The 25,992-nt window shown below is 62.5% G+C and overlaps 3 protein-coding genes across 7 annotated transcripts; 2 read left to right on the plus strand and 1 right to left on the minus strand.

Annotated features, from left to right (window-relative positions):
• The first annotated feature begins 387 nt into the window (after positions 1-387).
• TRIM50 (tripartite motif containing 50) lies at positions 388-7,013 on the plus strand. 3 transcript variants are annotated; one of them, XM_054848119.1, is made up of 7 exons: positions 388-683; positions 1,753-2,209; positions 3,118-3,213; positions 4,102-4,332; positions 4,682-4,704; positions 4,957-5,081; positions 5,362-7,013. In XM_054848119.1, exons 2-7 carry the CDS (start codon positions 1,805-1,807, stop codon positions 5,967-5,969), a joined length of 1,488 nt encoding a protein of 495 aa, XP_054704094.1. In that variant the 5' UTR covers positions 388-683; positions 1,753-1,804; the 3' UTR covers positions 5,970-7,013. The 3 variants fall into 3 exon arrangements, with proteins under 3 accessions (XP_054704094.1, XP_054704096.1, XP_054704095.1); XM_054848121.1 differs by having other exon boundaries at positions 1,783-2,209; XM_054848120.1 differs by having other exon boundaries at positions 388-679.
• Positions 7,014-7,508: 495 nt separating this feature from the next.
• On the plus strand, positions 7,509-11,191 carry NSUN5 (NOP2/Sun RNA methyltransferase 5). 2 transcript variants are annotated; one of them, XM_054848123.1, is made up of 10 exons: positions 7,509-7,668; positions 7,869-7,991; positions 8,067-8,241; positions 8,322-8,430; positions 8,714-8,852; positions 9,279-9,394; positions 9,795-9,973; positions 10,057-10,261; positions 10,336-10,488; positions 10,709-11,191. In XM_054848123.1, the coding sequence occupies exons 1-10, from the start codon at positions 7,576-7,578 to the stop codon at positions 10,812-10,814; spliced, it is 1,398 nt and encodes a 465-aa protein (XP_054704098.1). In that variant the 5' UTR covers positions 7,509-7,575; the 3' UTR covers positions 10,815-11,191. The 2 variants fall into 2 exon arrangements, with proteins under 2 accessions (XP_054704098.1, XP_054704099.1); XM_054848124.1 differs by lacking the exon at positions 7,869-7,991 and having other exon boundaries at positions 7,518-7,668.
• A 272-nt stretch (positions 11,192-11,463) lies between these two features.
• Positions 11,464-24,838, minus strand: POM121 (POM121 transmembrane nucleoporin). Of its 2 annotated transcripts, none has more exons than XM_054848116.1 (13): positions 24,530-24,838; positions 24,218-24,433; positions 23,695-23,865; positions 21,734-21,814; positions 21,247-21,418; positions 20,105-20,196; positions 19,068-19,138; positions 18,218-18,342; positions 17,715-17,817; positions 17,194-17,367; positions 15,216-16,913; positions 14,345-14,473; positions 11,464-14,119 (listed from the first exon to the last, which is right to left on the minus strand). In XM_054848116.1, exons 1-13 carry the CDS (start codon positions 24,802-24,804, stop codon positions 14,025-14,027), a joined length of 3,402 nt encoding a protein of 1,133 aa, XP_054704091.1. In that variant the 5' UTR covers positions 24,805-24,838; the 3' UTR covers positions 11,464-14,024. The 2 variants fall into 2 exon arrangements, with proteins under 2 accessions (XP_054704091.1, XP_054704090.1); XM_054848115.1 differs by having other exon boundaries at positions 17,194-17,370.
• Positions 24,839-25,992: the final 1,154 nt, after the last annotated feature.

Consider the following 25,992-nt stretch of genomic DNA (forward strand, 5'->3'; position numbering starts at 1 on the left):
CTGCTTCCCCCGCCCCGCGGGTTGCCCCAAGGCTGGCCCTGCCTGGCTGGGAAGCCTTCCTCATCCCCGGCTCTCCCCGGGCGAGTCACCGGGGCGGCCGTAAGCCAAACACATCCCTGAACCTGGGATAATTATACCAGAAACCATTTTTTGCACAGTCAAACAGGTGCGTTGCCTTGCCCCACACTGGAGGAATGACGCTTTGCGTTTCCTTCTGGTCTTTTGGTGAAGACGTTTATGCTGACACAAGCAGCGCGGATGGGCGAAACCCCAGCGGGACGCAGGGAGGCTGGCCGCTCAGGGAGGCAAACACTGGCCGGCTCTTATCAAGGCTCCTGCCCACACAGTCATATGATGTGTGTGCCCGAACCTGCACGGCGGGTGGTGGGCAGCCCTTTGAGGAGGTGTGTCACCGCCCTCAGGGCAGGAGAGGGGGACAAGAGGCTGCCTGGCCTCTCCCTGTCAAGCAGGGATGTCCCCGGCGGGGCTCAGGCTGCAGGAGGGGAGCGGCTCGGCTCCCCATCCCACCGAGGGGCTGCCAGTCCTGCTGCCTGCCTTGTCCGCCCTCCAACGGGGTCAAAATCTTCAGCTTGATTGGGAGCAGCCGAGTGACATCCGTTGGGCTCAGTGCGCCAGGACGAGCAGAGCCTGAGCCCAGGCCAGGAGGAAGCAGTACAGGGCACGTGAGTGGTGTGGCGAGCGGGAGGCTGTCATTCGGGTCTCCGGGAGGTGTTTCTGTGTGAGCAGAGGGAGCAGCTGACGCCGGTTCCCCCGTACGGGGTCCTATGGTGTCTGACGGGTCACAGACTGATGTTCAACCCTTGATTTGCCGAGCTCCTATGGCAATGTATGATAAACATTGAGCTCAGGTCACAGCCTGTCCTGTCCATGGGGAAATCACCAGGTCTCTGACTTCAGGTTTATTTTCTTCGACTTCAGGTCATATCTTTGACTTGCCCAGGATCTCGGCAGTTACATCCCACAGCACTGGGAACAGGGGCAGAGGTGATGCTGCACAAACCTTACAGCTCAATAGGGTGGCCATGTGCAGCCCCAGGGCCACAGGAGAGGCAGAGATTTGGGCTCGTGTCTCTTGGGGGTGCTGGCCCGGAGTGGGGACTGCTGCGGGGGCCAGCGACCGCAGTGCATTTCAAGGGGTGAGCTGCAGTCGCAGCCCTGCACGCTGCGCCTCAGCTTCCCAGCCCTCGTATCGGTTGAAGCCAGCCTCACAGGTGTTTGCTGCGTGGTGGTTGTCCCTGTCTCCTACATAAATTTGCTCTTTATGGTTTCCTTCTGCTTTTGCTTAGATGCATCACTTGAGCTAATGCCAGTCTTTCTGAGGATGTGACAATGAGCCCAAAGAGATCTGTAGGAATTCACACAGGCCAGGGTCAATACTGGAATGTTTCAGCAGAAAACCCCTCTCGGCTCTGTGTCCTGTGCTGACACAGAGGCAGGTCAGCCCCGAGCTGGGCTGCAGTCTGACACCCCCGCCAGGCAAAGGCCCCAGGTGGGAACAGCTTGGTGGTGACTTCTGACACCTCAGGCAGATCCAGCAGGCATGGCCAGGTGTGGTCTCATATCTCCAGAGCCCATCATGGGTTAAAACAAGTATCTCAGACTTTGCATGGAGCCTAACGATGAGTTTGCAACTGCCTGCGCTGCTGCTGGGGGGTGGAGGTGTCTCTTTCGCCTTCCCCAGATGCTGAGCTCTGTCTTTACTCGTCTCTGCTTATCTTGCTCTTGGAACAGGACTGATCTCCCACCCATTTCCCTGGCCAGATCTGTGTGGGAACGTGGCAGGATGGCTCGCAAGATGAGCATCGATGAGCTGGAGGACCAGCTCCTCTGTCCCATCTGCTTGGAGGTCTTCAAGGAGCCCCTGATGCTGCAGTGTGGGCACTCATACTGCAAGTCCTGCGTGGTGTCACTCTCCGGAGAGCTGGACGGGCAGTTCCTGTGCCCCGTGTGCCGCCAAACAGTGGACTGCAGCGCCTCGCCACCCAACGTCACGCTGGCCCGCGTCATTGAGGCGCTGCAGAGCCGGGTCGAGGCAGAGCCCACCCCAGAGTCCTGCCCAACGCACCACAACCCCATCAGCCTCTTCTGTGAGGCCGACCAAGAGGTGATCTGCGGACTGTGCGGCACCATCGGCAACCACCGCCAGCACAAGATCACCCCCATCTCTACCGCGTACTGTCGGATGAAGGTTGGCAGGGGGCTGGACGGGGCTCCTGGGGTGGGTGTTAGGGCACCTGCAGTGCTTGCTGGACAAATGTCCCCTCTCCTTCAAGGGACAGGTTGGAAATGATGCTAGTGTGGGGAGCACATGCCCCCAGCGCAGCCAGATGTGGGGCAGGGTCCCCGGGCTGTGGCGCAGCTGTTTCTCGGGCTGAGCACATCCCCAGCTGAGAGGGCTCAGGGTTTTGGTGGCTGAACCATGGTGGAGAGAGCCGGGAGTCAGCAAGTGGCGGCGGGGCCTTTCAAGACCATTTCCAAATACCATCAAAAAGAGTCTGGAGATAAGGGCTGAGGCGAGGTGCCACAGGAGAGCAGGGAGGCAGGGAAACAGGAGGCCAAGCCAGGCAGAGCAAACAGCTGGCGTCCCCTGCCCAGCATCACATGAAAGCCCCAGGAATGGAAAAGCACAGGGCCACCCGTCCCCTCCACTCCTGACACCGGGGAGATAAGAGCAGGAGGCACCAGAAACGCTCCTGCCCCAGCCAAGCTCCCAGCACCGGCGCTGGGAAGGTGCCGCCAGCCTGGTGCTGGTTTGCAGCCGCTTGGCACCCGCTCACCCGGTGTGGAGCAGCCAAGGGGTATGAGATACGGAGGGTCGGGAATGGGAGTGGAGACATGGTGCTCCTGGCAGGACTACTTGGTCAGCAGCATCCAGATTGGGGCCGTGCTCTGAGCACTCTCCTGCCTCTGGCAACCCCAAATCCTCTAGATCAAAAGAGTGAAGATCAGCAGGATGTGCAGGGCCCCAGAAAGCTTAGAGAAAGCTTAGGAGAACATGGCTTCTGAGGGCCATGTGCTCCTCAGGGGCTGGCAAGCACTGCCTGTGGTCAAGGAGGCTGCCACAGAGTCCCTCCTACAGAGGTGCTGTCTTTTCAGGAGGAGCTGTCTGTGCTGCTGACCGATGTCCACCAGTATAAGAGGAACCTGGATGAACACTTCAGCAAGCTCATCAACAACAAAAGCCGCATCGCAGTGAGTGCCATGTGCCGAGGGAGCCTGTGTCCCCGAGTCCTTTGTGTCCCACACAGTCCCTGGAGCAACCTCTGCTCCTGGGTCTCCTCAGCTCACCTCCTCTACTCGTCTCCTTCTCTTCCCCTTTCCCTGGGATAGCAGACAGGGCTTATCTTCCACTCTGTTCCCTGAGGTTTGTGTTCTCCACAAAACTCGAGGATTAAACATAGAACTGTTTTCGGGAAGGGTGACATAACCCTCTCTGGTGGCACAGCCCTGTTCTAGGAAGGGGTGACGTAACCCTCACCAAGCGTCCTGGCAGGAGCACCACTCAGAGCTGGTTTGACCGAATGTCCTTGGAGATGGGGAGATAACAGGTGCAAGGGACCCCACTCAGAGCAGGCTTCCCAGTCAGAGCAACGCCATTGGTTTCACATTGAGTTTATGCCTGGTTTAGCTGCATGCCCGTTTCCCATGCAGTAGGCATCTCCAAGGGGCCTCCTGGCATCCCTTCTGAGCCCAAAACTTCCCAGTGGGGCTCCTCAGAAGGGCTTAGCCCAAATGAAAGTGGAGCTGCACTCTTCTGTACCCCTTAGCCCGGGACACAGGTTGTTCCCTGGGAGTGGAGGGATCCAAGAGCTCTTTCAAGGCTCTGATGAAGCTGCTTGGGACATCAGGAAAACAAAACCTGGGGAAGGAGAGGTGTAAGGCAGGGGTGCCGTGGTGGTGAGGACAGCAGGATGAAACATCATCTAGCCTGCCGTGAAGAGCTGCTCTTTATTTGAAAAGCCAGTGGAGGGCAGCTTGGCGGGACACATTTACATTGCTGGTGGCATCTCTGAAACCAAAAAGAGGGTGAAGGGGATGGAGCAAGACAGCCCTGCGCAGCCGCCTGCTGTCTCCCGGCAGAACGAGGCGGATGTCTTCAAGTGGGTGATCCGGAAGGAATTCCAGGAGCTGCACAGGTACATCGACGAGGAGAAAGCCACCTTCCTGGAGAGCATCGAGGGGAAGGCAGCCCAGCTCATCACCTCCATTGAGTCCCAGGTCAAGCAGACGTCAGACGCCCTGCAGAGGCTTAAGGAGATGCAGACCTCTCTGGAGGCACTCAGCAACGAAAGCCAGCTTGATTTTATCCGGGTGAGTGCACTCACTAGTGAAGGCAGCGACAGTCAACCACGCTCTCCAGCCCTCAGCCCAGTGCTCACAGCCCTGAGCCCTCCCCTGGGCAGTGGGAACTCTCTCCAAGCGTAGCTGCGGCACCATGAGAAGTGAGATGCAGGTGCCCTCTGTCCAGCCAGGGCTTCGTCCGATGGGAGAGGCCTGCCCTCCAGAAGGGGCAATGTCCTTAGCTCTCCCAGGGGAGGAGAGCCCTGGCCTCACCAGCCCAGTGCACAGATGTGTGGAGCTGTGACCACGCAGGGGAGGTGCAGAGACTGACTGATTCTGTCAGTCTCCCACCACCGACTCTTTCTCTTGTGTTTTCCAGAAATATGGCTCCTCCCAGTTCAGGTGAGTGGTGGGACCCAGCAGGAAACAGCATCAATGGGACGGCAGTGCCTCCGCACCAGAGAGGGCATGGCTGGGGCAGCCTCGCATGGACACTGCTGCTGTGGTGGATAGCCACAGCCAGAGCCATGCACTCAGCCCCAGGAGAGGGCAGGAGCAGCTGGTGAGACACCAGTGGCTCCACCATACACAGCAGCCAGGTGAGGTCACACACCGTCCCCGTCACCTGTGTCACAGCTGCCCATGTCTTTCCAGGTCAGAGCTCCCCAGCCTGCACCCCAGCGATGGCATCTTTAGCCCTGTGTCCTTCAAGCCGTGTTTCCACCAAGACGACATCAAGATGACCGTGTGGAAGCGCCTGCAGCGCCGTGTCCTGCCAGGTACCGCCCTGCCCCGCTGCTGCCCCGGCTTACCGTTGCGTGGGACAGGCTGCCCAGCCAGCATCGCGCTGCCCCGGCCTCTGTCCTGGTCTCTGTTTGTGCGCTCCTCGCCCCAGCAGAGCTCCGGGAGCAGTGCCTGGCTCTGTCTCGTGCCGGCAGCAGCCTGCTCTGGCAAAACGCTCCAGCTGCTTAAAGCTCAGCAGTGCCAGCTTCTGTGGCTGTCACCCGGAGCTGGCCCCTGCCTGCTTCTGTGCCTGGAGCCTGCGTGCTTTCCTTCTAGCTCCAGAGACGCTGAAGCTGGACCCAGTGACAGCACATCCCCTCCTGGAGCTCTTCAAGGGCGACACAGTGGTGCAGTGTGGGCTGTACCAGCGCCGGGACAGCAACCCCAAGCGTTTCGACTCCAGCAACTGCATCCTCACCTGCAAGGGCTTCTCCTGCGGCCAGCACTACTGGGAGGTGATTGTGGGCACCAGGAACCACTGGCGCGTGGGCATCATCAAGGGCACGGTCAGCCGCAAAGGGAAGCTCAGCAAGTCTCCCGAGAACGGCGTGTGGCTCATCGGCCTGAAGGAAGGGAAGGTCTATGAGGCCTTCAGCACTCCACGGGCCGCCCTGCCGCTGACTGCCCGGCCCCAGCGCATTGGCATCTACCTGCACTACGAGAAGGGCGAGCTGACCTTCTACAACGCCGACCACCCCGACGAGCTCAGCCCCATCTACACCTTCCAGGCGGAGTTCCAGGGCCAGCTCTACCCCATCGTGGACCTGTGCTGGCCAGAGCGAGGGCCCTACTCGCCCCCCATCATCCTGCCCGCGCCTGCCACAAGCCGGCACCCCCGCGTGCCGTACAACCATCCTGCCCCAGAGGAACCCACGAAGCCGTAGCCTGGCCACGGGACAAGGCGGTGGCCGGCGAGGGCTGTGGCCGAGTCCCAAGGGCCTGCAGCAGAGCAGTCAGGCTGCGTGGAGGGTTGTCCTCACACGGAAGCTGGGGCACTGCAGAGGCAGCTGCAGCAGCACAGGACAGTCCTTCCCCTCTCCTCTAAGAGCATAAAATGTCAGCCTTGACCTTGGGAATCCCCATCCCGATCTGGCAGGCTGACCCAAAAGCCTAAAACACGGCTGGCGAAAATCTCCCTACGGAAAGGAGTGCCTGCCTGAAAAGCATGAGCTGTGAGCATCCGGGGTCTTTGCTGGCTTGTCTTTCTTCTGAATAAACAGAGTTTGTGTCAGGTGAGCTGGTACCATCTCCGAGGAACAGACCGCACCTGGAGCCAAGTGGGCAGCTGCAGTGCTCTGCGGAGGCGCGAGGGGCTATCAGGAGGGGAAAGTGGGGGCCGAAAAAGCAGCTGCAGAGAGCTGTTCACCAGGCAGCAGAGGCCAGACCCTGGCAGGAGGACACCTGCAGCCTCTGCCAGCTGCTCAGGCGTGCAAGGCGGCGGGTGGAACCACACGCAGGGGTGCCGGGGTGGGACACTGTGCCTGGGGCGCGGGCTGAGGCAGTGAGGGCACAGCGGGGAGCGTGGCCCGGCCGGCTGGGCCACCCTGCAGAGAGCGCGGCACAGCTCAGGGCTCTCTGTCCTGCTAACCGCAGTCGCCTGGGACCCGCTCCCAGGGCTCGGCACCAAAATTTGCATCTGGCCCGTGCCAACCGAGAGGCTAGGGCACAAAACACGCCGTTACTAGGCATGAGGCGCGCCCGCCAAATTAACGTGGTTTCACACGGGGTTCTTACACCGCAAACGCTCAGGTACCGCACGACCGATCGCTAGCACCCACGCTTCCCGTTACTGGCACAGTAAGACTGCGCAAAGCAATGGTATTGCTGCAGCACTGTTGCTGCTTGTCTATGAATGCAGAGGTCCCTCGAGTCAGTCTGCTGGAGTTACTGATCTATGACGCCAGGTGACGCTGGGAGGGTTTCCAAGACGTCAGAGGAGCTGGGATGCTGGGCTGACCCAGGGTATCCTTTATCCTGCACGGACAGCCCATCGCAGCAGCAGAGTCCCGCCCGGGGCCGGGCCGGGCTTTAGTCTGTTTTACCTCAGCCTGAGCAGCACCAAAGTCTCCAGGAAACCTGCATGACGCCATCGCACCGTGCTGCATCACACCACTACTGACTGACAGCGTCAACACCTCTCCGCGCCACGGCGACCGGCTGACGGTGCTGCCCCCCGCCCGGCAGCTGCTCTCCTCCCCGCTGTGGGCGGGCCCGGTGACCCCCCGCCAGGGTGGAAGGCTCGGCCGGGCCCGACCGCGGCCGGCCGCTCCTTCTCCCCAGCCCGGGAGCTCAGCCCGCTGGGAAGCCGCTGCCCTGCCCTGCCCACCCCCTGCTCTGCCCGGCCCTGCCCGGCCCTGCCCGCCCCCTACCCGGCCCCCGGGCCCCGCCAGGCCCCGGCTCGGCCGCTCGCCCCCTGCCGGCCAGGAGGTCTCACCGCCGGAAGTGGCGGCGGCGCACGCGGCCGCGCGGGGACGGAGGCCGGGCCGGGCCATGGCGCTGTACAGCGCGGCCGCCGCCGTCCTGGAGGGGCTGGAGCGCGGCGATGGCGGGATCAAGACCCTGGTGTACAACAGCCGCTTCCCGGTGCGGGGGCCGGGAGGGGAAGGGGGCGGCCCGGGGGGTGTGGGTGTAGCCCTGGGGGGGGGGCAGGCCCGGGGGGGCGGCAGGCCCGAGGCGGGCAGGCCCGGGGGGGGGTGGGTGTAGCCCTGAGGCGGGGGCAGGCCCGGGGTTCGGGGCGGGCTCGGGCCCTGTCCCGCTCAGGGCCGCCCCTGGCCGCCCCGCAGCACGTCCGGCAGCTGTACGCCCTGGTGGCCGAGACCCTCCGCTACTCCCCGGTGCTGGAGAAGCTGCTGGCCGGCGCCGCGCTGCTGCAGGCCGAGAAGAAGCTGCCCCTGCAGCTGGCGAAGGTACGTGCGGCCGGGGGCGGCCCTTCGGCGGCGGGGCCCGGGGCGGCGGGGCCCGGCTCACCCACGTCCCCGCAGGTGCTGGTGTACGACCTGCTCTTCGGCAAGGGCCTGAAGTGCGGGGGCCGCTGGAAGGCGCTGGCTCGGCGGCACCGGGCCCGGCTGGAGGCCGAGCTGGCCCGCCTGAAGGTGCAGCAGAAGGTGAGCCGCAACGAGGACCTCCTGGCCCCCGCGCAGGCAGCGAGCCCCGGAGGTGAGTGGGCCTCGGGGCCGGGCAGTCTCCTTGTGCTGGCGGCAGTGGTGGGTTGTGTCTGACCTGCCCCGCTCCCCCAGCCTCCCAGGTACCGCGCTACGTCCGAGTCAACACCCTGAAGACTTGTGTGGACGATGTCATTGACTTCTTCAAGCGCCAGGGCTACTCCTACCTGGGCAGGGCAGCCAGGTAAGCGTTCTTTCTGCCATTTCACCTCATCTGGGACATCAGCGAAGTGGCAAGGGCTGGGGACGAGATTCTGTGGGTTGAAAATTGTTGGTCTTGGTGCTCACAGTGTCCAGGTTGGGTCTCTGTCACTCCCCACCCTTACTTTCATACTTTCTGCCTCCGGGCGCTGCCTGGTGCCAAAGTGGAGAGGAGGCGTGGGGCGTAGGGGGTTCCCAGCCTGGGCTCTAGTGCAGGCATGATGGAGCAGGACTGTGTGTTCATCCTCCCTGTGTCTCGGGGGCAGCGTGGAGAAACTGAGGGCCCTCTCCGGGAAGAAATTCTTGTTGGATCTTCATCTACCGGAGCTGCTGGTTTTCCCTCCGCAGACAGACTTCCACGACAACGTGCTGTACACTTCAGGACACATAATTCTGCAGGACAAGGTGGGGCAGCTGGGGAGCAAGAGGCTGCAGGGGCGGGAAAACCACTGACATGGGTGGAGGGTCGGCCTCTTCCTCCATGCCACCGGCTGGGCTTGGGCTTTGCTGCAGCACTTGAAGTCTAAGCAGAAACGGTGAAGGCAGCCTGCAGCTGTGGGGTTCCCCGGTGGCTTTGCTTCTGTAGCCTGTAGGCACAGGATGAATTGCTCTGAACTGAGCTGTAAAAATGCTCTGTAGGAGCTGGGGACCAGCAGCGTGGAGCAGTGCAGGGCTGTGGGCCGGGCAGCGGCTTCCAGCAGTGGGTGGTGGTGGTGGTGGGCTTGGCCCTGTGTTGCTGTGGCTGCCTGTGACCCTGCAGGGTCAGCCCTGCCCCGAGGGGCCGGCGGTGCTGGCTGCCCGCACCTCTCACAGGGCTTTGTGCTCTTGCAGGCCAGCTGCCTCCCGGCCTTCCTCCTCAGCCCTGTTGCTGGCTCCCACGTCATCGATGCCTGCGCTGCCCCGGGGAACAAGACCAGCCACCTGGCTGCCCTCCTGAAGAACAAGGGGTGAGGGCAGGTTTGCATGCTGGGGGCACGGGGTCCTGGCCCCACCGAGCCCACAGAGAGCACAAGGAGAAGGTGGCAGGAAGAGCTGCAGCCTGTCGCCCTGCTCCGCTAAGTGGGGCTGATGCCCGCTTCTTCTTGGGTGGGCTGGTGGCTCTGATAGCGCTGGGCCGTTGAAGGGCCTGAGAGGATGTGAAGTCCCGTGGGGGTTCACTTCCCGGCCCCTGACCCCGATCTGTGCCCGGCCCTGCTCAGTACTCCTGCCTGGGGAGCAGCTCCCCAGCTCTGCCCGCTGGCAGACGGCTGGCATTGGGTCTGCTGGGGCAGCCTGGCGCCCTTGGCACGGTTCCTGGTGCCGAGCGGGGTGTTGATGCTTTTCTTGGGTGCCGGTTTCTGCCTTCAGCCAGATCTTTGCCTTCGACGTGGACACCAAGCGCCTGGCCACCATGAACACCATGCTGATGCGGGCCGGCGTCACTGGCTTCCAGCTGGCCCAGCAGGACTTCCTGACTGTGGATCCCGGGGACCCCAAGTACAGCAAGGTGACCCACCTCCTCCTCGACCCGTCCTGCAGTGGCTCAGGTAACGCACGGGGCTCTGGCCGCCCCACCCGCAGCCCGGCTCTGGGCCCGCGGACCCCCCGGCGATGGCTGTTCTCCCCGCAGGGATGGTGACCCGGGTGCCGGGGGAGGAGGCTGCCCCCAGCCCTGAGCGGCTGCAGGCGCTGGCTGGCTTCCAGCGCAGGGTCCTGAGCCATGCCCTGAGCTTCCCAGCTCTCCGGCGCCTGGTCTACTCCACCTGCTCGCTGCACCGGGAGGAGAACGAGGACGTGGTGCACGCTGTGCTGCAGGAGCAGGGCTCAGCCTTCAGGTACGCCGGGCACGCGGCAGGGGCATGGCAGGGGTGCTGCAGGGCTCGGCACTGACCCTCATCCCCCGCCGCAGGCTGGTGAACGCCTTCCCTTCCTGGCCCTGCCGAGGACTCGCTGCCTTCCCCGGGGCAGAGTGCTGCCTCCGCGCCTCTCCTGCAGACACGCTTACCCACGGCTTCTTTGTGGCTGTCCTGGAGCGGTGTGGGGAAGGGGCGGCTGCCCCCAGGTGAGAGGGGCCCAGGGGCTCTGCCTGCCTCCAGCAGCTTCTAGGGGGGACCATGGCCGGGCTCAGGGGCACCCCGGGAGAGGGTGTTGTCTGTCTCCCTGGTGTGAGGAGGAAGGAAGATGGAGGGGTCTGGCCATAGCAGGAGAAGAGGGCAGGAGCCGTGGTACTGTGGTGAGCAGGGCCTCGGTGCGTGGCTCAAGCCGTTTGCTCTTGTCTGCAGCATCCTGCCTGTGGCAGCAGAGGAGAACCTGCAGCAAGGAGAGGGCACTGAGCCAGGGGCAGCTCCCAAGAAGAGGAAGAGGAAAAAGCAGTGGGTGAAGGAGTGAAGTAATGTTTTTAGGACTGCACGGTGCCCAGCAGGGACTGGCGGGGAACGCTCCTCTGCTGCCTGAACACCAGTGGGACCTCTGAACACCGGTCACGCTTTGTGCCAGCTGCAGTGCTGTGGAGTTCTGCAAGGCCCCGTTCCCCTGGGACGCCCTGGGAGGGGGCACTGCTCAGGCAGGGCTGGCCCTCGCAGCAGCCCCCCAACAGCAGCTTTGCCCCAAAGCAGTCTGCACCCTGCAGGGCTGGAGCATGCTAGCTGCATGGAGGGTCTTGTTTTACCATGTTCCCTCCCCAAATCCTTACCCTGCCCTGATGCAGGGTTTCAGGAAAGCCTGTGATTGTAGGGATGAAACAGATTAAAGTTGCTTTCTCTTGACTCTTTTCCAGCGTGTTTGTGCAGCCTTGCCCTGAAATTGCCACTGCTCATAGCAGAGGCAATGGGGGGGGGGGGGGGGAACAGTGAAACAATAATAATAAATAATATTATAAAAAAATTAATACTAATCCTATCCTTGCACCTGCCTTTGAACAGGGGGGAGCGAGGACACACAAGCCAGAGGGTGGTGGATTGCAGTTTCCTGTACTGCCCCTGCAGTGTCAGCCCCGGGAATCAAACACAGGCAAGGCAGATGTGAACACAGGTTTTTTTTTTTTTTTTATTTTAAACCAGGGACATAAGAAGCAAGGAAAAAAAATTGCACATTCACACTAAAATCCTCATCAGCCACACCAGGAATGATCCAAGTCTTGTCTGAGTTAAAACCCAGCCTCCCCCCGCCCAGCCACCCAGGGTCTGTGCGGGGGGAAGGGATGCGGCCTGGCTCCGGGCCCTACACAGGGCAGCGCCAGCCAGGGGGCTCCCCGGGGTGCCCTCACCTTCACCCTGTGCATCCCCATGGGTCCTGCCCAGAGCTGGGCTGGCCAGGCCCCCGAGCTGCTGTCCTGCCCCCTGCCACCACCTGCGGGGGCTGGGGAGTGGGGGGGCTCCTGGCCCAGCCCCTGCACAGGGAGAGGGAGGTAGCAGCAGGGTCAGCCCTCACCCCTGCTGACCCCTTGGCAGCTGCTTTCTCCAATCCCAAGGACACCCCTGCTCGGACAGCCCGCTGTGCCCCCTCGGACGTGCCGGTGGCAGAGGCTACAAACCCCCTGCCCGCACCGGCAGCAGGTGCCTGCCCACACCTCCTCTGCCCCGCACAGAGCCCGGGCACCTCACGCCCGCTGGGAGGGACGGCTCGTTCCTGGCTGACAAGACAACCGCTCATCACCGTAACGCGCAAGAGCTCCTGCTCCTCATCCTCAGAGAAATAAAAAAAAAAAAAAAAAAAGAAACATAAGGTTTAGTCACATCCACATACATCACATTTTAAAATTAAGGAGATGTTGTTACAGGCCAGGAGGAGCATGCAGCAGCAGAGCCCGCGGGACGTAGCTGCCTTTCCCCAGCACAGCTACGTCCTGCAGGCAGAGCCGGACATGGGCCAGCTCCTCACTGGACTGTGACGGCACAGCTAAACTCTACCAACAGCGCTGCGGGGTCTGGCAACCTCACTGAACCAAGCTTGAAGGAATTCAAAGGCAATTTAGCTTAAATATAAAAATAAATTTTTATTTTGTTAAAAAACGTTTAAATATTTGTTTGTGGTTTTTTTTTTTTTTAATTTAGACTTCGGCAGACACACACACTCACACGGCTCGGAGAGTAAAAAACTCGGCAGCAAAGCACTCCTGGAAGTGGTGGGGAGCCCACGGGCAGGGGGGCTCGTCCCTTGCCCGGGGCAGGGTGGGGGGCAGCTCTCAGGTGACCCCCAGCTCCAGCAGTCTCTCCCCGCAGGAGCTCCAGGCAGGGGAAGGGCCCTGCTGCTGGCTGGATGGGAAAAGGGGAGGCAGCACCGTAGCTCCTATGAGCTGGTAAAACCCAAAAGGACGGGTATGAGCTAAAAATGAAAAAACAATTTGGATTTGGGGGGGTGGGGGGGGGTGGGGTGTGTGGGGAAACCCATCTGCTCTGGACAGAAGGAGTTAGTGGCTCCAGAGCACCCCGAGGTGGGGAAGGGGCACCAGGAGAGAGGGAAAGGGAGGGGAGAGACTGCCAGGGCTGGAGCCCCCGTGCCTGGGGGTCCAGGCCCCATCCCCCCCACCCCGGCTGCCTTTCTTTCAGTCACGACGACAAAGGACAACTCACCCAGCGCGAGTAGCCACGCAGTGATGCTACTGTCAACACCCAATTAGCCGGGGCGCGTCCCCCGCAAAGGGACGGGCGCCCCCCCAAAAAAAGAAACTCCAAACAGCAAATCCGGCATAACCAACATGCCGCCACGCACACGGTTCAGTTCTTCCTCCAAACTCGATTCAATGAGCGCATCAAAACAGGAGCACGAATAAAGCAAAACAGAGGGGGGATTTACACGAGCGGGGCGGGGGGAGCCCGCAGCCCGGCGGGGAGCAGCAAGGGCCGGGGGGGCCACTCGGTGGCCAGGAGAGGGGTGGAGGGACCCCCAGCTCCACCCCGTGCCTCCAGCCGAGGTCCCAGGCTACGGCCTGTCCTCGGCTGGAGGTCTGATGGGAGATTAAGTCACAGCGAGGGGGTCGTCACCCGGCTGCAGAAGCCAGGTCAGTCGCCCTTGGCACCGAGACGCTCGCACCCACGCCAGGCTGGCACTAACCCACCCCGGCTCATGTTCTGCAGGGACGGCAACGGAGCAGAGCCCTCCGGAGAAAGCGTGTTCACCAAGCCACGGGATGAAACAATGGGGAAAGGTTTCGGGACCTGGTGAAGACGGCATCCTTCAGCAGCCCGGAACCGTGGCACGTCTCCTGGTGGGCTCTCAGCAGGGACGTGCGGCTCTGCTGGCTGCCGTGCCACGGGGCTGGGGAGGAGGGCACAGGGACAGCTAGAAGAAGCAACTGGGGAAAAATTTACACGTTATGAAACATGGCAAAATAAAGTGAGGGAGGAAACGCTGCAGATATGTACAGAGGTTCATCCAGCCTTGGCTGTGGAACTGTTCAAGTAAGAAGAGTTTGGTTTATCCTGGCCCACCCCAGTTGCTGCCACCCAGCACGGTCTCTGGCTGGCAGCAGAGACGGGGGCCTGGCCCCGCCACCACCGGTCCCACCTTGGGGACCGCTCTAGACCAGAGCCCCCCCACACGTGCTGGCGCAGGGGCTCCTCGTGCAGGCGGGCGGCGGGGGCCCAGCAGCGTCGGAGGTTACTTTTTGCGGGTGTGCTGTCTCCGTGCCTGCAGCCGCTGGCGAGCGCCTGTCTTGGATCCTGCCCCGATGGAAAAGGCGGGGGTGGATGAACCTGGAAGCAGAAAGGTTCTCAGGTCTCTACAGCCTCACTCAGAGCTGGCACGGGGGTAGAATCATCCCCATCCTGAGGGGAACCAATGGTTTTGCCTCCCCCAGAGCCAAGCAGGTACCACCCGAGCCCTTCCAGAGTGCAGCCTTGCCCTTCCACCATCCCCAGCCCAACGGAACAACATGACCCATCAGCTCCCCCAGGCCGAAGCACCGACTCCTCCCTTACCAAAGGAAGTGCCGACTCCTCCAAAGCCCGAGGCAGGAGCGCTGGGCGTCCCGAAGGAAAGGCTACTGCTTCCGCTCCCCACTGTTCCTGGGACGGGCGTGCTTTGCCCAAAGGTGGGCGCAGGAGTTCCTGGAAAGCAACACGCCACTGTGAGCTGGGGTTGGCAAAGAAGGAAGAACCTGGCCGTCGGGAGCTGGCAGTGCCCGCGCGAGACACAGATCTCCCTCCGGGGCTGAAGCACTGTGGCCCCCCCGGACCAGCCTTTTCACCCGAGAAGCTCTTCTAATGCAAAAAGTTGCTCTCTCATCGTAATCCCTGGGGTCTCCTGCCAGCAGGGCAGTGCAGCAGGATTTGCAGGCCAGGGAGGAACAAAGGCCTCTGTCTTTCTAGATCAAGTAGCTGCTCAGCATGTGGGTTTCAGCTCTGTGGGAGGTGATACGGCCCAGCAAGGGTGCAAAGCGGTAGGGGAAACCTCAGAGAGCGACCAAGAAGCAACTGCAATCACTGGCTGGCAGCGTTTCTACCTGCCAAGAAGCCCCAGATTGCTTTTAAGCACTGGCAAGACCTCGGCTTCTACACAGCACCTGGCTGGGCTCGGCAGTCGTGTGGAGCCAGGGAGCTGGCTGTTTGGAGGGGCCAGGAGCAGCAGATAAGGGATTTAAGGATTCCCCTCCACTACCAAGGGCTGGGGACGCGGACAGCAAGCGATGGAAGTGCCTTCCTTCGCACAGCAAGGCTCTGCACAGCACGAGCACCAGCCCCTCCAGGGCTGCTGAGCCTGGGGAGCTCAGCGAGGGCCGGCAGGAAAGCTGCTGCCTGAATCTAGCCCTGCCCTTCACCCCCCCGAGAAGGTCCGTCCACCCCGGCTCACCTCCAAACACAGGCTTGTTGTCAGGTGTGCTAGGCACGGTGAAGGCGAAGGGCGCGCTCTGATTCTGCGCACCCAGCGCGCTCTGCGTCAGGGAAGAGCCGAATGGTGTTGCGGCCGGGGCTGCCCCGCTCTGCCCAGCCCCGAAGCTGAACCCCACGGCAGGGGAGCCGCTGCTCAGGGCGGGTGTGCCGATCCCGAAGGCGCTGGCGGAGGGGCCTGGCTGGGCGGTTGCCCCGAAGGTGAAGGGAGAAGGTGTGGTGCCGAAGACAGCGGTGCCGGTGCTGCTGCTTGTGGTCTGGGTAGTGGAACCGAAACTGGTGGTGGTGGAGGTGGCTGTCCCAAAAGAGAAGACCGATGTGGTGGTTCCGAATGCCGCCTGGGTGCTGCTGGTGCCAAAGGAGCCCTGGGCGCTGGTTGTGCCAAAGGCTGGCAGAGCACCGCCGCCAAATGCCGGCTGAGCTGTGGACTGGGCTGCAGGGGCTCCAAAACTGAACGTGGGGCCAAAGCTGACGGGGCCGGCAGCGGGCTTGCTGGCGGGCGGCTGGCTCTCCGCAGTGCCAGCGCTGAAGGCAGGCTGACTCGCTGCACCAGGATATGGCGGGGGCTTCGCGCTTGTGCTGAAGGAACTGCCAAAAGCTGAAATGGAGGAGCCAAACGTCAACGTCGCTTGACCTGTGGTGGCCGGGGCAGAAGACGTCAGCATGGTGCCTCCAAATATGCTAAAGCCCACAGTAGTGGTAGGAGCTGTCGAGTTTGAAGGTGCTTGGCCAAAGGCAGGACCTCCTGGGACAGTGGTGGTGGCAGCGACTGTGGCTGGAGGTGGCTTTCCAAACTGGAACACAGGCCCTGGCGTGGCAAAGCTGGTTTCTGTGGTGGGAGCCGAGCTGGCCAGGCTGCCGAACAGGAAGGGCTGCGATGTGCTGGTGGACATGGCAGTGGTGACGGCCAGGCTGGCGGCGCTGGTGGAGGCAGGCGGGTTGAGTCCAAAGCTGAAGACAGGTTTAATGGTGGCATCCGTGGAGGAACTCTGCGTGGTGGCAGTCGTAGCTGCGGTGGTGAAGATGACGTTGGGGAGACCTGTGAATCCTGCCAGGGTAGTCGTGGAGGCTGCTGGCAGATCCGTGGCCGAGGCCGGCTGTGACGTTGGTTTGAAGGCAAAGGGAGACACCTTTGCTGGAGATGAAGCTGCTGTGATGCTGCCAAAAATAGGCTTGAACATGGTGGTGGTGGACGATGTTGAGGAAGGGCCTGAGCTCGCAGGCACAGTGATCGAGGCGGAGACAACAGTCGTACAGGGTGCTGTGCTCTCGCTTTTCGGCAAAGCGCCAAAGATGGGTTTGAAGACGGGGGTGGTGGTGGGCACAGCAGCGGTCGTGGTGGGCACAGCAGTGGCTGTGGTTGTTGCCGGCTGGCTGGCAGGAGAAGTGTTCAGCATCCCGAAAAGGACGCTCGGCTTTGGGAAGGAGGGAGGCTTGCTGGGGGTCTGGCCCAGCTCCGTGAACGCAGCAGGTGCCAGGCTGCTGGAGATCTGCGCCCCCAAGGCAGGGGGGGCAGTGGAGGCAGGGGTGCTCAACATGGGCACAGGCTTGGTGTCAGCAGAGGTGGCAGGCAGAGAACTCGACTCCAGCGATACAGCAGGAGCGGGCGGCTGTGCAGCTGACGCAGGAGGCTGGGACGCTACCACAGCTCCAGTGGAGTCTGGAAAGGGGAAGAGAGCGTATTTACGGACAGGGGTTCACCTACAGCCAGCGCTTCTGCCAGGCAGCCACCCCGCTGCTGCAAAGGCTCCCAGAGCGGCACCTGTCCGTACCAGACGGACCCAGCCCTCCAGGCTACCGCAGCTCCCAAGAGGGCCACAGGCTCAGTGTCCCCAAACTTGCCCCCCTCAAGACCTCCCACCAGCTCCGCTGCCAGCAGCGCTATTGAACAGGGAGTTTTGCCACCTGCCTCCTGCTCTGCTGACCCTCCTCCTCCTCACCTGCTGGCGTGGGTGCAGCCTGGCTGCTCTGCATCTTCTTCAGGCTGTCCAGGAGTGAGTTGGTGGTGGCCGCGGCAGGAGCTGTCGAGGCAGGCACAGGCCCCGGGGAGGTCACGGCGAACGCCAGCGGCCTGGCCATGGGAGTAGTCTCTGCAGTGGTGCTGGGGACTGCGTCTACTGGGAAGGAGCAAGAGATCAGGACACGCAACTTGCTGTAGGGCACTACCCCAGCGAGTAGGGAAACTGCATCAATGGCCCACAGCTCTGGCCCTGGGGAACCTCACCCGTCACCCCGGAGACTCTGGGACACGAGCTCTCCTGAGCCTGAAGGCACTAAGAGCATCCCCAGACCCAAGGACCAGGCAGGACTGGCCCAGGAGCTTCCCCAGACCCAAGGACCAGGCAGGACTGGCCCAGGAGCTTCCCTAGCCTGCGCTACCCAGACACCCTGCTGCCCTGCCAGCCCTGGCTCTGGGTTTCTACTCCTTGCCGTCCCCTCCCTGTTCCCAGTCTGCCCTTACCAGCCTTATCCTCCAACACTTTGTTGAACCACTGCAACGCTGCCTTCTTCTCCGCGTCCAGGTCCTCCGACGTGATGGAGTAGCCCAGCTGAGGCGGTGGGGGCTGCCAAGAGAGAGCAGCAGCTTAGCTCCTTCTCAGGGAAGCCGGCAGAGCTTCTCTGAACGTGTGGTGAAGGCTGGCCGTCGCAAGACCCGTGAAGCAGGTGGTTCTGCCACAGCACGCTACCGCGGAGCTCCGATCCCCATTCATTTTGGCCCCCGGCTTGGCGCTGAGGGCACAGCAGGCCTTCCCCAGGCCATTACCTGGTCCGGCAGCAGGCAGCACAATCACGCACAGCCCACCAGACACTGGGGCTGGGGATAGCGTCACTTCCCACTCGGCCAAGGACGGGGCCTCCTTCCTGAGGGCAGGCAGGTCAGTCTCCCCCCAGCCCTGCAGAAATTGCAGTGAGCACATTCTATCGCCAGAGGAGGGCAAAAGGGGCTGCGAGACAGCGACGTACCAGCGCCAGCTGGTCTCCCCGGCGAGACGACAGCAACTGGATCTTCCGCTTGCGTTTCCCACTGCTCTCTGACGTGGACGGCGGGCTCAGGGAATTCTGCTTCTTCCGCACCGGCGTCTCCGCCACTACAGAAGGAGACAAATCAGGACCAACTCTGGGCAGAGGAGACGTTTGGCTTGTACCAATGGGGTTGTCCCTTCCGACTCCTCTCCAGATGACCCACGTCAGAGGGCAGAGCCAGGGGCACGGCTTTAAGCCGAGGACAAGGCTGCGATGCCCTGGGAGAGCAGCTGGCTCCAGCTCATCCCGGGGCAGTCTGTTACAAGAGCCTGCTGGGGCTCCGCAGGGTAGTGGCCCCTTCCCACCTCCGCGGATGGTCCTTGCACACTTGCCTACCCGAACCACAAACCACGCAAACTCCATGGGCCACACGCAGTGCTGCACCACGGGACCCAGGTACCCATCTGTGATGGGCACAAAGAACATTGTCTCCATCTTAGCTGAGGAAGAGTTGGAATAAGCTCAGCTTGGAATTGGATCAGGGTGCTACTTGTACCACAGCAGATCTGGCTCCAGGGCTGACACCTGGACCCGTGCTGGCCTGGGGGCTGGTGCTCCCCATGCACGCCAGCTCCCACACAGACACTGCCAGCACCCCTTGCTCATCACCCGGAAATCCTGTTAGGGCAGTTGCTAAATACAGCAGAGGTGCCACTGCCCTGGGAGCAGCACATTCCTAGTTTCCAGGTGCCATCTCAAGCCAATCCCACCTGCAGACCTCAGCTACCTCCTTGCTCACACCGGTGGCCCGTCCAAGCCTGGCGCAGAGCTGGGGCCCACCTACACTCACCTTTCTCTGTCTGCAGCTCCTTGTCCGATTTCACCGGAGTGGAAGCATTGGAGCGATGCATCTCCTCTTCCCTGTGCAAGTAGGAGAGAGACAGTTAGGGTCAACCCCAGGCTTGGCCTCGTCCCCAGGGAGCAGGGCAAGACCGGACATGCTACGGACTCCCACCAGCATCGCTGGTGTGTTTCTTTGTCTCCACCAAACAGCAGACCTTGGGACAACAGCCTTGCCCTCACCGTACCAGCTGCTCCTCCAGGCAGAGGAGCCGCTCCCCTCCCCAGGACCCCAGCTCGGTTGGACCACCGAGCCCACACACCCTCTGCAGGACCCATCAGCTTCAGGGCGGCACTCAGGGGTCCCGGACGGGAGCCGTTGCCCCTCGCAGGTCCCTGGCTTGGACCCACCCTGTCGCCAGGGCAGATGGTTGTGTCGGTTTTAGTTCTGACATAAGCTCAGGTCCTCTGAGCCGGGAAAGAGGAGAACAAGGGCCTGTGCTCCAAGGCAGGCGCTAAAACACAACCTTGCTGTAGCTCCCACGAATTGATGCTGAGGAGATGGCAAAAAAGATGAGGCTTTGGGCAACCTGGGCTAGTGGAGGGTGTCCACTGCCCATGGCAGGGGGTGGAACTAGATGATCTTTGAGGTCTCTTCCAACCCAAACCATTCTATGAAAATTTGGGCTTGCCTCTTCCCAAGGTTTCAGTCGCTCGAGCAACCCAGGCCATTCCAATGCCACGAGGCAACGTCACCTCTGCAGCAATCTGAGCCCTTAAATCTCCAACCCGGCCCAGGAGGAGGGCAGGGGTGGTGCAGCTCAGCGCTGCTGCTGGAACCACAGTGTAACAAGGCAGCAGGGATGCAAATCAACACAAGAAGGGGATTTCCATGCCGGTGGGTGACCCAGCAGCCAAGTCTCAGAAAGGGGTCTGGACCATTCTGGCTCCGGTGGAGAGCCAGGCACCGGGGTGGCTGGGAAGGCGGCTGTTCTCCTCCTGTCTGCCGTTGACGAGTGGGCACTCGCCAGGCAAGCGGCTAGTTACCTGGCTTTCTTGAGAGGCCACTCTGGTGTCTGGGAGCGGGAGGATGCTGGGCTGGACAGCGAGGACATGCTCACACCACTTCTCTTCCACAGCTGGAATGCAGATGGAGACCAGCAGTAACTCAGTATGAGGTTTGGCAGGGAGCACAGCCTCCCACCCTTCTGCTCGCCCGCAGGTTAAATGCCACCTCCCAGGGCTGTGGCTAACAAGCCCAGAGCCTCTCTTGCTTCAACACCACTGAACTCCCCTCCACGTCCGGTGGAGTGCAAAGCCTGGCCACACTGAACTGAATCTGCTCTGGGAGCAAGCGGCTACCAGGCTCGTTAGAGGCTGGCCTAAACGAGAGGACGGGGAGGGAGGATGCAGCTGGTCAGATGTTGGCTCTTGCCTTCCTGCAGCACTGGCAGAGGCTGCTCGGCCGCCTTCGACACCCTCGTGTGCACAGGGCTGCTCTGGCAGGAGCAGGCCACCTCCTCGCCAGGAGCTCAGAGCCGACGGATCCCACCTCAAGGATTTCAGACTTGCCCCAGCCAGAGGAAACACTTCCCTACCAACACATCCTGGAGGAAACCTTTCCCTGCACAGACCGCAGAGCTCCATTAGCCACCGCTACAGCCCACCGTCACATCTGCAAGCCTGACCCAGGATGTAAGCAGTGTTTTATTACAGCTCAGCAGCTGCTGAAGGGACCTGGGTCAAAGTGGGAATGCACAGCTCCCATACTCGCTGACTCCAGCTGAAAAGATGGCAGTGCAGCAAAGTGATTTTTTTTTTTTTCCTTTCACCTGGATCTATCCACCCTAGCAGACTGGCCAAGGCTGAGTAGGGAGGGGAAGAAAAGCCTCCTTCTTGGTTTGGTGTAAAACAAGCCCTGCAGCAGGACAGCTCTGCCTGGGGACTCCCCCAGCAGCATGCACTGAAGGACAAGTAACATCACTGCCTGCTGCTGCCAGCGTGGCAGCCTGCCTAACCCAAAGGAGATGAAACCGCCCAGCTGAGCTGCGCTGGAGACTCCCCACAGCACTCGCTGCCAGGCACCCAGTGACACTGCGCTCTTCCTGTGAGCCCAGTGTTCCAGTTACACGGGGCGATCCCCAAGGGTCGAGCCACTCTGGTGCTGCCTTTGGCAGGGTGTTCCCTACCTGTGAGAGGCCCCGGCTGGAGCTGTAGGAGCTGGCGATGGCATTGCGGATGGAGCTGGGGATCCCACCAGCGTACGTATTGTTCAGGGAGCTCATGGAAGAGGTGCGTGACCTCTTGTTTGAGCAGTCATCCGGGCAGTGTGAGACAAGGCCCCTCTTCAGAGAGCCAGGCCTGGAGGAGGTTAAAGAAGATTTTATGAGCTCCCCGCCACCCTGCCCACAGGTCCTTTAAATGCAGAGTGGGTGGAGGAAAGCAACCCCACTCTTTTCTCACAGCACAGGGCCTGGAAATAAGCCTGAGCAGCGGCGCAGCCCTAACGGCCACCGGCCTGTGCTCAGGGTGACTGAAAGCACAGCCACAGCCTCTCTTGCTCTCCCCTGAAGCTGAGCTCTGCAAGCAAAAGCCAAGTGCCTTTTCCAGAGCCCCCAGGCTTTCAGACCCCCCTCCCAGCTCACAGCAGTTGCTTTTGGCCGGATGGGCACTTACTTGGGTATGAGAGAGGCGGGGGCACCGTTGGCTACCAGTGGCTCAAACGCCGACTGCCCACTTCCACTGCTATCGTGGCGCCTGTGGGAGAGAGGGCAGAAGCCTGTGGTAGTGTGGAGGCAGCAGAGGCAGGGGCTGCCCTCCAGCCTCAGGAGAAGACCCCTTCCAGGCGGGCTCAGCACTGAGAAAGCAAAAATCTTGCTTCTTCCTTGTCACCCAATACTCTGGGACAGAGGTTTTCCCCATCTGCATCCTGCTGCAGATTTTCCCTCCAGCTGGTCCCATCCTCACTCACTCTCACCCCGAGGTGCCTCCTTCCAAGCACCAGCAGCTCCACCAGCTGCCTGCTGGGCAGAGTAGTTTTGATGTAACAAAATCTTTGCTCAAATGCATTATTCTAAGCCAAAACATTTCAGAGAGTCTCAGTAGCTCATTTCTGGAACAGACCTGAGCTCCAAAGTTCAGATCACCTACCTGTTCCTAGCCAGTGCCCTGGACTGTTCAAGTCAGAAACCAAATCCCCCTCCCCACAATGATGCAGTGAAGATCTGAAGACTGAAAGTCTTACAGCAAACCCTGCCACGAAGCAGAGCTGAAGGTATACCATCAGCCCTGTCACTTAGCCCAGGCGCTTCCCTCGAGCTCAAGCACGCTGACCCCATCACACAGGCGATCCAGCACTGTCCAGCTGACGCAGGCTCCTTTCTGCCCTCAAAGGTCGCAGGATTTTCTGCCTACAAGCATTCTTCGTGCTTGCCAGGCTTTAATGCCTTCAAAATTGGCTTTTGTGGCAGAGCTAGCTATTGACACGTTAAAAAAATAGAATAAAGAAAAAAACCAAGCTGATTTTGTCTGTGCACCCATCCTGTTGTCATCCTGCTCAGCTCTTGTGGGGCTCAGATTCACCGAGCCGAGGTAAAGGTTCAAAGGCAGAGGGAGATCCAGTGCCGGAGGAGAGGATGGCATGCTGTGCCACAGCAGGAAGGCAGCCGGCGGCTCCCTGCGAACTGCCGCTCATCCCGCTGCGCTCTCAGGACCGCTCTAGCAGCAGCCCCAGCGCAGCACGCAGGACAATGCACCCGAGACGCTCTTCTATGGTCTCTTGGCTCCCCTGCTCAAGCCCAGGCAGGCAGCCCCAGCACGTGAAGGGCAGAGGAGCACGAGGCGAACAGCCTCCACGCATGCAAGTGGGAAGGACAAAAACCAGGAGGGGAGAACGGTGATGCAACGCTGTGCCCAGGCCGTTAGAAAGGTCCCAGTAGACCTCGCCACCCAGGATTTCTGCCTTGTCCTTCCCAGAGCGCTGTCAAAGACACTGCACCCTCCTTTCTTCAAGTTCAGAGCTGGAAATCGCTGACCTTGACTAACAAAAGCAGAAGATAGTCTCTCTTGTTTACGCTCGTGTTTTTAGCTCCTTTTGCTAGCTACAGTGCACGGAGGAAGCACGCAGATCTTTTAAAGTGTGATGCTTCCACCCAGGGCTGTAAGACTTAGGGATCCCATCTCTCCTAGAAGCCTGGGGCTGGCTGAGGGATGAAGATGCCAAGCCTACAGCAGATACCAGCATTTCCCATCACATTTCCCCAGTCTGCAAACCCCTGTGATGACAGAAGCCACTTCCCCGCCAGGGAGCCCTGCCAGGCTTCCCCAAACCACATCCCAGCCTCTCCTATCCCCAGCAACGCAGGGGAACACGCTTGACCCACAAGCTTGCCCATACAAAAACCTAAATCACATCCCTTTGATCTCAAGGACAAAATGAAGTTTTGGAGGACTTTCCGACACAGCCCAGAGGCCTGGGTGATGGGGTGTGCTTCCTCTCTGCGGTTCATTTCCCACAGCACTTTTCCAACCCAGAGTCCTGGGCTCTGGGACACATCCCATTTGTCACCACTGAAGCGCTAACCCCGTTTACGACCTTCCCAACACGCTGGCTGTGACCCAGACTGCTGGCTTATTACCTCCTCTTGCTCTCCTGATCGTTCCCAAAAGCCTGGTCCTCTTCCTCCTCCTCCTCCTCCTCCACAGCCCTCTTCCTGCTCTCCTTGATGGCGTTCAGCACGGTCTCTTTTGCACATGGGTCCAGGCTGTTGTCGGCCGGGAAGGCCACAGGTGAGATCAGCTGCTCCAGGCTGCGAAACGAAGCAAAGCAAGACAAGGCGTTAGGCAAGCCGGGGCCCGCAGCACGAGGTTCCCCCCACCCGGTGGCCGGTTGCCCCCACGGAAGCGGGGAGCGGGCTCTCCCGTGCAGCCTCTCCAGGAGGTTTGGCTTGCACAATCCTCCCCGCAACACTCGGGACGGAGCGGTCGCTGCGGGGCTGGGAGCACCACGCTGTCCCCAGGTGACCGCTCCGGGCAGCGCAACCGGCCGAGGGCCCGATAGCTGCTCTCCCCCGTTCAGTCCCACCAAGGTGAAGTTCCTTCGGTGCCGCCCACGCGAGAGGCGAGGCCGAAGCGGGCCCCGGTCCCCACTCCCGTACTCACGCTGGGGAGCGGGCCAGGCCGGCGGCCGGCTGGGCGATCCTCACGGTGACCGGGCTGCGGAACGGGCCGGCCCGGCGAGCCCAGGGCATGCTCCTGGGCGAGCAGCCCTCCCAGCGGGCGGCGGGCAGACCGACCGGCACGGCGCTCCGGGCCTGCGGCAGCGGGTAGCGGCGACGCGGGGCCTGCGGCGAGCAGAGCGGGGCGGCCGGCGGGGCCCTGCGGGGACACAAGGGTCAGCGCCGCCGGGGCGCGGGGCTCCCTCGCCCTCCCGCCTTCCCCCCCCCCCCCCCGCCTTCCCCCCCCCGCGCTTACCCCAGGCCGAGGCGGCGCGGCGGGGCCCTCACGGGCCGGCCCGAGGCGGCGGACGGGCCCCCGTTAGCGGCGGCTTTGCCGGGCGGGCGCGGCGCGGGCGGGCCGGGCCGCATCGCGCACCAGGCCCCCGCCGCGCCCAGCGCCGCCGCGCCCACCATCGCGGCCCGCAGCAGCAGGCAGGCCAGGGCCAGCGCCACGGCCAGCGCCAGCGCCGCCGCCATGGTCGCCGCGCCCCGCCGCCCCCAGCGCCCCGCGCCCGGCCCGCCCCCCGCCATCGCCGCCGAGCCGCGCCGAGCCGCCCGCCAGCCGCGGCCGACCCGGCATGCACTGCGCGGCGCGGCGCGGGGCGGGGCTTCCCCCGTGTTGGGGCGGGGCTTCCCCCGTGTTGGGGCGGGGCCAGCCCCTCCCGGCGCTGCCCTGCCCCCGGGCCCGCCCGCTGCGACACCCCCCGCCCCCCCCGCGCCGTGTCCCACCCGCGGCGTGTGTCCCCCCCCGCCCCCCTCCGGACCCGCGTGGGACCCCGTCCGTCCCCAGCCCAACCCGGGGCCGTCCCCCCCCACCCCGTGCCCTCCTGTCCCCAGCCCCCGTCCCCGCACCGCCACGCCCCCCCAGCCCCGTTTCCCCATCCCGTGTCCCCGTGCTGTCCCCACGGGCCCCTGCGCCCTCCCGGCCTGTGTCCCCCCCCCGGCCCGGCCCCCGCGTGTCCCCGCACGCACCAATCCCGACGCTGCGGGCACCCGCGGGCGCAGGGCTCCACTCCGGCTCCTGCCTGCTCCTGCCTGTCCCTGCTCAGCCGGGGCAGGGGCAGCTCCCTGCATCCCCCGCCCGGCCCCGCTGAAGGCTCCCAAGGCCACCAGCCCCCTCTGCAGGGGACGACCCACGTGGTGCTGGGGACCGTGGGAAGGACACTCGGGCTGTCTGCGCTCCTGGGTCCCCACGGGACACGGGTGTCCAGGGGTCGCTGCCTGCTCCGCTGCCTGCAGCCCCTCTTCACGCCGTGCGGAGGAGGGGACCACGGCAGGCACCACGCAGCCACAGCCGTGGGCACAGAGCACGGCTGTGGGGACAGGCTCTCGCCGGGCTTTCTGCAGCCTTGGGGGGCTGGGCAGGGCCGGGGGAGGGGGGGGTGTCTGGGTGCTGCCCGGGGCAGGAGAGCACCCCGGGAGCGTGATGTCCTGCTGCAGCATCGCGCCTGGCAGGTGATGTTCCCCTGAGCATCCCCCGCCACGGTCCCCACGGCCCCCCAGCAGCAGGACCCCCGTGCCAGGGTGAGCCAGCAGCACCACTGGGCAGGGGAGGGCAGGGTGGTCTGCATGCCCCCCCCCCCCACTGCAGCATCACTCCTGGAAGGGACTGGGGCGGCAGAGAGGCCAAAGCCACCGCTGCTCCTCGGGAACCAGGAGCCAGGCCCTGGGCCCCTCCCAGGAACAACAGGGGGGATGTGGGGGACAGAGCCGGGAGGA

This window comes from Grus americana, chromosome 19, assembly GCF_028858705.1.
Source record: "Grus americana isolate bGruAme1 chromosome 19, bGruAme1.mat, whole genome shotgun sequence".
Taxonomy (NCBI): domain Eukaryota; kingdom Metazoa; phylum Chordata; class Aves; order Gruiformes; family Gruidae; genus Grus; species Grus americana.

Coding starts and splice junctions, on each gene's coding strand:
- TRIM50 (XM_054848119.1), top strand. CDS start 1,805: ATGGCTCGCAAGATGAGCATCGATGAGCTGGAGGACCAGCTCCTCTGT. Junction 4,333..4,681: donor GCCAGCTTGATTTTATCCGG/GTGAGTGCACTC, acceptor TGTGTTTTCCAG/AAATATGGCTCCTCCCAGTT. Junction 5,082..5,361: donor GCAGCGCCGTGTCCTGCCAG/GTACCGCCCTGC, acceptor CTTTCCTTCTAG/CTCCAGAGACGCTGAAGCTG.
- NSUN5 (XM_054848123.1), top strand. CDS start 7,576: ATGGCGCTGTACAGCGCGGCCGCCGCCGTCCTGGAGGGGCTGGAGCGC. Junction 7,992..8,066: donor TGCCCCTGCAGCTGGCGAAG/GTACGTGCGGCC, acceptor ACGTCCCCGCAG/GTGCTGGTGTACGACCTGCT. Junction 10,262..10,335: donor GAGCAGGGCTCAGCCTTCAG/GTACGCCGGGCA, acceptor CCCCCGCCGCAG/GCTGGTGAACGCCTTCCCTT.
- POM121 (XM_054848115.1), bottom strand. CDS start 24,804: ATGGCGGGGGGCGGGCCGGGCGCGGGGCGCTGGGGGCGGCGGGGCGCG. Junction 21,419..21,733: donor CCCGCCTCTCTCATACCCAA/GTAAGTGCCCAT, acceptor AACCTCCTCCAG/GCCTGGCTCTCTGAAGAGGG. Junction 18,343..19,067: donor GGAGCTGCAGACAGAGAAAG/GTGAGTGTAGGT, acceptor CTCCTTCTGTAG/TGGCGGAGACGCCGGTGCGG.